Here is a 12,621-nt window from a genome sequence, read left to right as displayed (position 1 = left end):
AGACTATGACAGTGAATGGATAAGTTTTTTCAGAAATGTTGAATATGTATTGGGTGCATAGTGCATATTGTATCACACATATTATATCATACATGTATTGAGTGTATAATTGTAAATTAAGCAGAGACAGAATATGTGGTAAGGATCATGAACACCAGGGTCTGAATCACAGACCAGCTGACTATATAGGATGCAGATTTTCTAGAATTGTATCATACTTGCCCTACTTTTTTGGTCAATTTGCTATGTTAAACCTTGATATCTGCTTTGTGAATTGAAAAAGGAGAAAAAAATGTTTGGGATTCAGGGGGTGTTTTATTTTTTTAGAAGAGATTTTCTGTGGTATTATCATCAAACAAATCATTAAGTATTTTACTGCATCCATCTGGGATTTCAGAGTACATTGTAGGTTTTTGGAGAACTTCACTCCAACTGATAAACCTACATTGCAGAAATTTTTGGCAGCAGATTTGACAACATAATTGCTTCTCCAGTCAGGATTCCAACACTCCAACTATGATTTGGTGTTTGTCAAGTTTTTAAATTGTTTTCCAAATTGTTTTCAATAGATGGTTTTCTGAGATTGGACTGAGTCAACACTGAACAGTGCTTGTTGTGTGATCCCTAATCCCCTCTGTCAGTTTGTGAAATTTCAAGTAAACATTGAAATTTTTGAGAGTGGTTTATGGTGCCTCAGTGATCAGCATGCTCCATCCTGCCCTGTAACTTCAACTGGAATCTTTGGCGGGGGTGGCCACCAGCCGGCCACCATCCCAGCCATTGCAGATAACAAGGGCTGGAAGGGACTGAGAGCCTACCCTGCTATGGGCAGGTGGACTGGAAAGCAGGTGCTTCCAAGTCTAAACAGCTTAGCTATTGGAGCAGAGAGAAGTTATGTGATTCTGATTTATTTTTCTACATCCCTAGTAATGTTTCCAATTTGAATGCCCAGGCTGTGTCATATATTAGTTTGCTGTGAGGTGAGAACCTCATGATGGCAAAATTGTACTGATTGCAGCTAGCAAGTGGCAGGTTACATTATCAACATCCAAGCTGGGTTAAACATAACAAATGAGAAAGCTTTGAGGAAGAGATGTCTGATATTCTGTGACCTGGTGGTGACATACTGCCAGACCAAAGATTACAGTAACATATATTTAATGCAGTGTGATAAACTATGTTGAGTACTGTCCCACTGTCTTGCCACAAGTTTTCATTTCTTGTGATGTGGTGGGCAGGGGCTATGCACTCAAGGCATCATTTATTTGCCCCATTGAAATGTCACAAGTCACATGATTGGCTGATATCAGTATAGGATGCAGACTGGCATGGGCCATGTAGCACTATTTTCCCAACTAGGGTAGCACACAAGGATTCTAGACAGAAGTAGTATGAAGTCACAATTTGTATCCTCTGGACTTGGTGTTCCTCAACTGGGGTAACTCATGTGGGTGTTTAGCAGCACCAAGCTGAGGCAGTTTTATGCAAACTATTCAATGATGCTTTTTGCCCTGGCAGCAGCATGTTTACTTTTCAAGAACGTTAGAGCCTGTGAGCTCCGTTGTTCAGCAAAGGTGAGAAAAACGTTCCTCTCGCGAGAGATAAGCCAGCATGGTCTGGAGCTGCAAATTTATGACCTGGCCAACACAGTTGTGGCCCAATGTGTAATGCACAGGTGTCTTGGCGCAGGTGTCTTGTCTTGGCACCTGTGCGTTGCAGGCCAGCAGGTAGTGTGCTTTGGCAGAACATTCCTATTGTTGTTATCCCCAACCCAGAGGTGGTACATACCCTCCAACTGCCAGACTGTTGGCCTGGCAGCCCAGACAGAGTGGTCTCAGGCTCAGGAATCACGGATGTTGGCGATTTTGTACGCGTGTATCTGCCTGCAAAGTTGCATAGGTCCTGCTCGTTGTATGCGATTGTTCCTCGCGCGCCGTATTCTCACGGGCGAACTTCCTAAGCGTCCTGTGATGGCTGTCAACAAGCGACGCGCCTTTTCCCAACCCATCTCCAGTATAACCTGTGGCTCGGACAGCGAACCCAAGGGCGTGCCCCAACGACTTCACAAACTGCCGTCTCGTTTAACGGACGTGACCCCGCGGTGAGCGCAAGTGACGATGTGCACCTGACAGACCGCCGTCTCGTTTAACGGACGGGACCCCGTAGTGAGCGCAGTGGCGATGTGCGCCTGACAGACCGCCGTCTCGTTTAACGGACGGGACCCCGTAGTGAGCGCAATGACGCTGTGCGCCTGACAGAACCGCCGTCTCCTTAAACGGACGGGACCCCGTAGTGAGCGCAATGACGCTGTGCGCCTGACAGACCGCCGTCTCCTTAAACGGACGGGACCCCGTAGTGAGCGCAATGACGCTGTGCCTGCAGGTGAAGAAGCGGCAGCAGCGGATCCAGACGGTGCTGGATTCCTGCGCCATCCAGTACGAGCTGATCGACATCACGGAGGCGGGCTGTGAGGATGAGCGCAAGTTCATGCAGGAGACGGGCCACGGCCAAGGAGGGCGAGCGGAACCCGCTGCCGCCGCAGATCTTCAACGACAAGGACTACTGCGGGGTGAGCCGCGGCCCGCACAGGAGCGGACGCTGCGCGGTTGCGGCCGCCGCGGTGGGGCCTCAGCTGTGATGCCCTAGTTTGTGAGCTGGTAGCACATGAACAGCATTCTTTCATGCGAGCAGAGTGGTTGGGTTGTGTATAAGTCATTGGTAAACGCATGCGTGGTGGCATGAATATGGTGGTGAGGGCTTGTGCTAGTGTCAGTCATTTGTGCCTTCCAGGACTACGACGGCTTTGACGTAGCGAATGAGACAGATCAGCTGCACCAGTTCCTGAAGCTGAGTGAAGGAGAGGTGAACACGGCTCAGGATATCCTCAGTGCGAACAGGAGGTCATCAAGTAGAGAGGTAACTTTCTGCGCTCGTACTTATATCGTGTGGATTACCAAAGAACACCCTGTTTTGAATTCAATCTGTATTGTGCGAAATAAACGGGATTATTTTTTTTCTCGCGAAACAGTTAAAAATTTAAACACGGTGAAATTATGTGTGTAGCTTGACCCAAGGCATTTCCAACTTCATGTTTATGGTTGCTGAGGCTGAAGATGGCCGATCACATTTTTAAAGAACCATGTAAGACGCCTGTGGTGATTTGAGGTGTACCTTTTATTATTCCGTCATCTCTTGGGTTGAGATATTAATATTTTGAAAGGATTTTATCTAGTATATGTCTCCAGACGATAAAGTTGCTGCCCGCATTAAGGCTTTTCTCAGAAGTCATCGATAATTTTGCATTGTGACGTTGACTCGTGTTTTAGATTATATCAGATCTCATAGTGTAAATTTGTAAGCCGCAGTGGGTTTGATGTGTGCAAATGTGCGATTTCATTAATTCTCAAGCTATGGCATCCAAATATTTTGCTGGGGAGTCATTGAAATATGGATATGTTGCACTGTTTTAGACATTGTATTTGCTGGTATTTTGAGCCCACTTGTTTTTTTCGGATGTCCGGAAAGATATGTTTTCACCTGTCCTTCGGGACGTTCAACTTGGTTGAACAGACAGGCTTGGTGGTTACATGATTTTCGAGCTGTTTATGAATTATGACACACTGTTAGCAAATTTGTAAGTGCTGATACTAAGCTGATTTCTCGCGAGGTACAGCACGAGATTGCAGCTTTGCACATCCATATCTTGGCCTGGCGTATGCTGGGAGCTGGCAGCTAATTGAGAACTATAAGCTCGTGTTTCAGTCATAGAGCTAGAGGCCACGGCCACAAACATTCTCTTTCTTCGGGTCCCTTTTATGCATGCCCACATGGTAAATCGTATATGTGTTTCATCTGGTGACCAGCTGCGCGTTTTGGGAAAACATAACTTGATGTAGCAGAAGACAGTTTCATTTCGATAGTTCCTCGTTGTTCGCGTAAGGTATGATCGTCCAGCGACTTTTTAAGATATGCGCCATTGGAATAGCGTTTCGGGCTGATGGCTTTGCTGCGTTCAGCAAACCCCAATGGCGGAGAACGGAATCGACCACGCCGACAATCCTGAGCCTCCCGCGGCTGCCGAGGCCACAGAAGAGGATCACGTAGAGCCCCCCGACCAAGCCCCAGTTGACGATCTGGAGGTGAAGACTGATGTGGAACCGGAAGCGGCCGAGCAGAGGGAGGAAAACGACTCCGCCGTGGATGCGGAGGATGAGGGAGCAAAAGACTCCAAGGTTGACGACTCAAACGAAGGCGCCACCGATGAGAAGGTGGCAACGCCGGAGCCGAAAGCTCCCGAGGAGGAAACGGTCCCTGCCACGGATGCAAAGGCCGACGTCGAAGACGACAAGGAGGACAAATCTGGGGATGAGGAAAGTGAGGGAGAAGACGATGAGGACGAAAACCCGGATTTAGCGGACCTGAAGGCGGCGGCGCAACGGCTGGTATGTCCGCCCGCGGGCGCGTGAGTGCTGTGACGCCGAATGACTTGTAGTGCAACCAGAGTAGTGCAACCCGCTGACTAACGACGCGGGTGTTACAGGACTTGGCGTGAACATACTACTAGTGCCATATGCATGAGCCGCCGGTGTTTGCTGAGCCGCGCGAGTCTGGCAGCCGCCCGTTTTGAGGTGGCGACTGTCGTCAAGGGACATAAGGAACGGTTCAGTTTCTTGGATACCAACAGTGTGCATGTGGTGTTTAGCATGCTGCTCGTGTCTGGCGATTTTTTACCGCTATCGACGTTCAGTCGACGAGGTCCTAAGATGCGATAATCGCTATATTTCAAGGCTTGCACTCGAGCTCCGATGCCGCTTCTCTCAGGCAGCTTAAAGGCCGCCGGCCATCTTTTTCCTGTCGAATCTCACCTCGTCGTGTTTCCTTGCGGTCCTGAACATGCTTCGCCTAAAATACGCGCTTTTTCCGTAAGGGCTGCTTACTATTATGAATGCATAGCATCACTTGGAACGTGTTGCGTTCCGCTGTTATGTGTGAGTGACGGAATCTCTTGGGTCATTTCGACATGGGAAATGTAACGTTGGAAAAGTAACGGTACGGTACGAAATGCACCAAAAAAGAGATGATTTGCTTGAAGACGTTCTAGGTCCCGCGTTTGTCTCTCTGGGGACCAGTATACGTACGCATCTCAGTTACCGCATGTTTGCAACCATCGCCCCACCAACTACACGTAGCGCGTACTTTTATTACAACTCTCGGGCACGCGCAGCCCGTAGACACAAATGGAGGCAGACCACAGGTGCAAATGCCATCCCGTGCAAGATCCCAGGTGCAAATGCCATCTCGTGTGGCGTCCAGTGCCCGTTGTGTAAGCCCCAGCAGCGGTGTGGCATGCACGCGCGCGTGCCACCGTGACCGGCAGCGGCCCCGCGTCCTTCAGTCTCCGGACAGCGCCGCCGCGGCGGGCGGCGCGGCGTCCGCCGCGTCTGCCGCGCCGCCGGCGGAGAGCGAGCCGCGACCGGACACCGGCGACGTGCCCGACGGAGCGCCGGCGGAGAATCGAGCCGATGACGAGGGCCGCGCGGAGGACGAGGCAGCCGCCGACCAGCTGGAGAACAAGGACAGGGCGGCGAAAGATGCTGTGGGAGATAAGGATGCTGAGGCGCCCCAGAAGCAGCGTCTTGGAGACTCCGTCGATGACGCGAAAGATGGTTCCGACAAGCCAGTTGCTGCTGGAGTAGAGGATGACGATGGAGATGCGACGCTGTCTGACTAAGGCCATCTTCAGGACGGTATGCCAGCGTCGGGCAGTATGTGCGTTGTCGTGTGCTGTGCCTTGGTTTGCGTAAATTGCCTGCGGAGAGTATCTGGCATCCTACTAACAGCCTGTTATAAGCCAGTGTCTGCCCGAAGTCCGGGTTGTTTTAACCCGTGAACATCGTGAGACTGCATTCGAGTTTTTAATCCTTCACTTAACGGCTATCTTGAATATCTTCACTACCGTGTTTGAACGTCGCTCTGTGGATGATAACTGCTGAGGCGTCGCGGTTGGATTTGCATCACACACTCGACGCTCGCTCGTCTCCAGCGCTGAGCGCTTTGACTTGGTCTTGCTTAGCTCACTGCACTCGCGTTAAAATGATGTATATTAATATGAACCATGAGTCGCCTGACCTCATGGCCCGCGGTTTGCGACTGATTTACAACCGCTGGATAAAGCTGCATTGGCAGTGTCGAAATCAAATCGTGATGACTATGTCAAAGTGAACGGGCTAATTCGTGTTTCCCAATTTTACTTCCATAAATATTTCTTCGAAGAGGGGCATATTACTTTCTCGCAAAGCCAGGCTCATACTGGACCGCGCACAAGTGCATTTGTCTCCCAGCAGCAAGCATAAGCTCGCACGCATCCTGCTATCTGTCACAGCAGGGCGCGTCGTGGGCGGGCCGCGCTCTCCCCCGACGGCGGCGCCCGTTGCCGGTGCCCACTGTCCCCGAGTTAGCGCCGGACGCGACTGTATGGCGCCTCCGCCCCAGGTCATTTCCGCGCCACCGGCTAACGCGCGCCCGTGCCTTCCAGGTGGGCAACGGAGACAACCAGCAGGAGAACGCCGACAAGGAGGGTGAGTGGTGGGCACGGGGCGGTGGCGGCGCCGGCGCTGATTGGGTTTGGGGCGGGCGGCGCGCCCCGCCGGCCCGTGATGCGGCCGGAGTGGCCGGGCCGGACCGCCGGCGGCGCGCTCAGGCGGCCCGGCCGGGCGCCACTTGCCGACGCCGCACGCGGAGCGGCTGGCGCGTCCCGAAGGCTGTACTTCTGAGTCCGGAGGTCTGGTCCGAGGCGTGTCTGCCGTGCTGGTTTGTCAGTAATGGTGTCCGCTGTGCTCATGTATGTTACGTGATCATATTGAAATAATCCCCGCGCTGATGAAGGGAGAGGGGCAATCAACGCGACTCCCTGAGGTTTTACGAGGATATTTCTCCAGCGTGTCGTGCAATGGCGCCCAAATTTTCTGCATCCCGTGGGACATTTCTTACGTGGGATTTGACACCAAAAATGTGTTCCAAGCTTTGATGGTTTCCGACCACCACCGATTTTTAAAGAACACTACACGGCGGTCCGCGAGCGGCGCGCGGCAGCCGACAAATCCGCCGACCGCGCGGCGGGCCGGCACTCATTAGCAGAGCCCTGCGTAATAAATACATGCTAAAACACACAGAACTACATGTTGATGCGCATAGAATGGAACAAGGAGCATGTCTCTGTAAATTTCATGTTTTGTGACATGGTTTCATGCATTTTGGAATGTAAAGCTGGACTAGCGCATTTTGGGGAAAATTGACTTATGACCTGATATGAAATTGGGTCTCCAAAGCTGGCTATCAATTGCGAGATTTTCTTGAGACCAGTCTGCTGTTGTTTTTCTTTATATCTGCACTCGTATCTTGCTCGACATTCATCAACGAGGTGGCTTTCAGGTTTTGCTAGCTTCCGGTCGTTACACCACTCGCCCACAACACATGACAGAAACGCATTACAACACAACGTGTATATATATATATATATATATATATATATATATATATATATATATATATATATGCATATATATATATATAACAGGCGATGCTACGAAATATACTATAAAATACGTAACTATGGACTGGGCAATAGAATATGATTATTCAAGATACGATACATTAAAATACAAAACGATCACAAAGGTAACCAGCATAGGTTTAAACTAAGGCGCGTGACCTAAACGTTTGCGTTTTGAAATGCGAAATTCGAATGCTATCACTCGTTTATTTTGTGGCCTCATGTCTGTAAAATGGGTTTACGGAGGTCCTGTTCACCGTAGCCGATAGCGGAATCGTTGTGTTATCGGAGTTTATGTGCAGAGAGCAAACGAACATCGACTGATATCTGCTGAGCGGCGGGACGGAGGCGGTCGCAGCGTTTTTTGCCTCTGATTGACGCCGCCTCTTGCTGGACTCCCGGCCGCCCGCCCGCTGGCACCAGGCTGGCCTGCTTTAGCGTTCAGTGGTGCTGATGCGGCCGCCTTGTCTGCGGGTTCGAACGGTGCCGCACGGGGGACGAGGGCAGCTTTCTTGTTGGATGGTCTTTGTGACGTCACGTGGTCTTTGTGACATCACGTGATGCGGATACAAGAGCCTCCTTGCGGGTATGGAGGCTTGGTGAACCAGTGTTTGTGGAGCTCGCCACATCCTGGGCGGGCTGTTTATGTTTCCATCCCTATAATATTTCGGCGATCCCTTGTGCGTCAAATTATTGCATGACAAGGACAACATTGTTGTCTGCGGCAGAGGGTTATACTGGTGTCGTGCAAGCGGAGAAGATGAACGAGTTTCGTCACAAAGACTTTGCTCGGACATGTCATTTGCATAAATATTGGCATGTTGACAACGTGGACGCAAGGCTTCTCCATATCACATGTCTGCGTACATTCACACACACACACACGATGTTGTGCGCCTCGCTTTTGGTGCTTTGCTTGGCAAACGCTTTGTGCATATTGGTGACTGCTTGTGCGGCTGCGTTGAACGCTCGCAGTTTGTGTGACGACGCGGTGGTAACAGAATAGCTTCGGTGTATCGTCACAGACTTTTTCGGCGAGAACCGCCCGTTCCAATGTGCTGGTGTTAGTGACCGCGGAGCCCCCATGTCTGTGGACAAGCGCTGGACCCGTACCGTTGCGCGTGTGTGGCTTTGAGTGACCTCTCCGTGCTTACGAACGCTACTTCTGCGGCGAGCCCCGCCGCGCTCAGCTCCTGGCAGCCTCGTGTCGCGTCTTGTTCCCCGTCCGGGCGCGCGACGGGCACCCTGCTGTCGCAGCCCGTGCCTTCTTGCGTCCCGGGGGCGGGGTCGAACGCGAACGGAGCCGACCGGAGCGGGCCAGCGGGCGGCGCCTGCTGACTCTGAACGCCGCGCCTGTTCGCAGTCTGGCCGCGGGGCTTCAGCCGCAGGAACACTTTGGTCGAGCCCTGACTGCGCGCACGGCCACGGTACTGCTGCAGGCGGGCGGGCGCGGCAGAGGCTAGCGTAGACGCGGCCACCTGTTGTATGCAGGCGGCCTTGGCAGAGGCTAGCTTAGACGCGGCATGCGCGGCGCGCATGTAGACGTCGTTGGTGTGCCGGTGTAGTGCTGCTGCCGTCTGCTTGAACTTGACGCCTGAGCCCAGGAGGCTATCCGCCCTAATCCAAGACAAGACAAGAATGCTGCCGTCTGCACACCTGGTTTACCGTTGATTCTCCTTGGTGGCGTCTGATCTGAGGGCATCGAAAGCGGCATGTTTGGGCCCTTGTGCCGTTGGTTGTTTCAGCAGCAGTGCTAACCTCCTAAAGTACTTCTTAGTCGGAACTGCCTGCAATGTGGCCTTCCCTCTTGGCAGAAGCAAGGTTAATTTGCTTGTTATTGCTGTAAGCGTAGTCTATTTGAATTTGGTGATAAGGGGCGGTTTACATTCATACGCAATGGTTTCGAGTTTGTTACGACTGGATTTGATGCCACTGCGGAAACTTGCCGTAGTTCGCCTTTTGGAATATGCAAATTGGTGCTTAATGAGGTCCCGCAGTTTGTCATGAATAATGAGGCTCAGTTAACCAGATATTTGTATCGACGTTGTACTCCTCGTCTGATGCAGCTGTTGTTTCTTGCTCTGCACCTTCCATCAATCCTCTGCTGTAGCTATAACGCCTACCAGCATGGGATTTTCTGTAAGGATTATTTAGATCGCACTGCTCACATTCTAAGAGAACCATTAGCATGGATTCGTGCGATACGGTTAGACAGATGGACTGATCGCCCTCAAGGTCTGTACGTTTGTCAGTCTCGTGTGATGTGCAATAGACGCATATTGTTCCCAGTACTTCCAGGTAAATAATGATTCAAAACTTGTGGATAGGTTCAGCAAGCATGTAACGCTTACATGAATTCCTAGCATGTATGGAACCAGATGTCTAGGGGGGGGGGGGGGTAATTCGCTAAACGTCGCGTGAAACGAAACGGCCCTGTTCGATATTAAACGTGACTGCGTCATTATTCGTCCTGCGCATTTGTTACAGGTGGGAACTTATTCCTTGGTCCGTTCCTGGCCATGACCAGGATTTAACGCTGCGAAGCGCAAGCCATTGTTCACTTGGAGGAGGGGTGGGGAGGGGCAGGGCCGTTAGTTGGGGATGTTGGGCAGCAAAGCGATAGAATCGCCGCTGGAGCCCAGGCGACAGGAAGGGGCTGGCGCCTGACTCGGGGGAGATCATGACTCCGCCCACCACCGGCGATGCCTCTCAATTACTCTACCGTGCTAACAGCCAACAAAGGCCATTTTTATTGACTGCGAAGTAGCACACTGGTGACGCGCATTCAGATAGCCTGATCGGTAGAAACGAGTCTCTTTTTGTGTGAGGCTTCTCATCTCAAGCTGAAGTGCTGGATTGCTCGTTAAGGATGACGCCAGCAACGCTCGTCTCAGCCCTCCTGGTGGCACGTGTTCAGTCTCTGGCTCGCGCGGTAGTAAACCTGTGTTGTCATCTGCCGAGTGGCGCCCAGGTCGTTCACCCTCAGGTGCTACATTGTATGTGCGAAGCGATATTGACTCATGGGGAGTCATTCGAGCCTGACATTTTGGCTGCGCCGAATCTGATATTGTTTGTCTCTTGTAGTGCCGTCCGTGCACGATCACTGATGCGGCCAACTGAGCTGGACGCGCTGTCCACTTCGCAGGCCACTTTATATCAACGGCAGTGCGGAGCGCAGCTATCCAGACCGCAGTGCAGTCAATCTGGGGATGGACCATCTGTTCTTTTTACGCCGGTTATCAGAGTAGGGAACTCTCCGACGCTCGCGGCCACTGCTGTTTTCCGACAAGCACAGACCCCAACACATACCCGAGTTGGTTAATTATAGTGGCGCTGTCCCAATCAAGCCCGCTGTGTGTCCCGTCCAGCCCCAGCCGGGATCGTGTGGTCCGCCAGTCGACGCACCGGCCGGCGGGTGCGTGACGCTCGTCACCGGCCGTGACGGACCGGGGCGTAGCCCGTGTGACGCTCGCCCCCTCCGTTCCAGAATGAGCCGGCGAGCGCCGCGTGACCCCCCGGCGGCTCCCCGGGCCAGTCGTGTCCCGCCGGCGGCAGTGTTTTTATACCGTGGTGACAAGGTCAGGGCCGCTTGACGGGACACAGCCTGCACGTGCGCGGCTCAGCGGCAGCGCCGCTGGGCGCTCGTCGAATGGGACACTGCTCAGCTTGCTAAAATGCAGGGACTTTCGGTTCAAGTGGCGTACAAAATCAATTGATTCCGTTCAACGACCCGGCGCAGGAGGCCGGCGTGTTCATTGCCATCGAAAGCGCCGGTCGGCTGGGCGCCCTTGGACATCCTACTTTATGTTATGTTATCGCTTTGTAGCTTTACGACCGACCGCCTTGCCGCCGTCTGTTTTCGTGTACCCTTGGGTTCTGTGCAGTTACCCTGTGCAAGATAATCGTAGCCCCGCCAGGTCGCTTGCCACTAAGTGGCGCGCCGCCTGGCGCCGTGCTGCCCTGGTCTTTGACCAGTCATATCCGAATTCGTAGTAACGAGCTAGTGATTATTTGAGGCCGCCGGCAGGTGATGAGCGGTGCGCTTGTTTCGCTTGCCCTGACCTTTTAGTGTAGGATTGTTGCCATTATATTCTGTCCTGCTTTGCTGTTGCATATTTTGGTACAGCTGGTACCGCTCCTTGCCATTTTGTCATGTTGTGCCCTAATTCTGCGGATTGCAACAATAAACGTGCTCAGAAATATTGTTTTTTGAGGGGGGGAGGGGGATCTGCGAGTGTCTGAATGCTGACCTTTACTGGAGTACAGTCGCGACGAGCTGAGGAGTCCTATCGATGCGGCAGCATTAGGCAGGCAGACATTAGGCAGACTGTTAGGTCGGCGACCGGAGGATCTTAGGTCTCAGAGTGATTTGCTACTGCATCGAGTCTCCCGCTACTACCGACCTAACGGACCAGGGTGCGGCTGGAGCAATGACCAAGAACAGTTGCGAGCGTCGCAAAATAGTGGTCAGACCAGTGAGGCTGTATGTCCCCATGATGTGGGTTTTGAGTCGCCAGCTGAAAAATGACTGCACAAACTTGCAAGACGCGCCGCCAGCTGGCGCTAGAAGTGCTTTGGAATGTCTTCGTCACCTTTACGGATGCTACCGTGGAAGCGGGGGTGGTGGCTGCATGTTGGAACTCCGCTGGCGGGGGAGACAGACAGACAGACAGGTTTGTGTCTGCGCCGGACGCAGGTGTCACTTGGGCCGCGTTCCTGCGCCGCGCTGATCATGTTAAGGGTGGGATCGATCTGCCGCGGCGTCTGGGGGCCAGGTGGTTCACGTGCAGTGGAGCAACGGCCCAACACCGACTACTGCATCTTCCCGGTCATGACTCACTATTAACTTATGTCGAGTGACTGGGCACTTGCGCTTCCCGACCGGCCTATCTCAGGTGCCACTTCAGTGGAGGGCATGCTGCCCGGGCCCGCTGCGATGGAGGCTTGCGCATTGACACGCGCGCCATGCAACGCGTTCAGCTGACACTCATTCTCGGCCGCCGGCCAGGAACCTCTGGCCAGCCATCGCGGTCTGGTTGCAAGGAAAACGGCAACACCGCTGGGATGTT

The 12,621-nt window shown here is 52.6% G+C and overlaps 2 protein-coding genes across 2 annotated transcripts in view; both read left to right on the top strand.

Moving 5' to 3' along the window:
* The window catches only part of LOC119099736 (DNA replication licensing factor MCM3-like), a 62,985-nt gene that overhangs the window by 13,746 nt on the left and 36,618 nt on the right, over positions 1 to 12,621 (top strand).
* LOC119099738 (SH3 domain-binding glutamic acid-rich protein homolog) lies at positions 2,387 to 11,752 on the top strand. The gene is made up of 4 exons (XM_037222800.1): positions 2,387 to 2,569; positions 2,791 to 2,916; positions 6,536 to 6,578; positions 11,040 to 11,752. The coding sequence occupies exons 1-4, from the start codon at positions 2,474 to 2,476 to the stop codon at positions 11,042 to 11,044; spliced, it is 270 nt and encodes an 89-aa protein (XP_037078695.1). The 5' UTR covers positions 2,387 to 2,473; the 3' UTR covers positions 11,045 to 11,752.

The sequence above is a fragment of the Pollicipes pollicipes genome, unplaced genomic scaffold (genome assembly GCF_011947565.3).
Source record: "Pollicipes pollicipes isolate AB1234 unplaced genomic scaffold, Ppol_2.1 Scaffold_4881;HRSCAF=5763_pilon_pilon_pilon, whole genome shotgun sequence".
NCBI lineage: Eukaryota > Metazoa > Arthropoda > Thecostraca > Pollicipedomorpha > Pollicipedidae > Pollicipes > Pollicipes pollicipes.
This window is presented reverse-complemented; position numbering and strand designations above follow the sequence as displayed.

Bases quoted from the DNA above. Each gene is read 5' to 3' on its own strand.
- LOC119099738 (XM_037222800.1), top strand. From the start codon at position 2,474: ATGAGCGCAAGTTCATGCAGGAGACGGGCCACGGCCAAGGAGGGCGAG. The intron at 2,570-2,790 runs GTGAGCCGCGGC...TGTGCCTTCCAG, and splicing joins ACGACAAGGACTACTGCGGG to GACTACGACGGCTTTGACGT. The intron at 2,917-6,535 runs GTAACTTTCTGC...CGTGCCTTCCAG, and splicing joins GGAGGTCATCAAGTAGAGAG to GTGGGCAACGGAGACAACCA.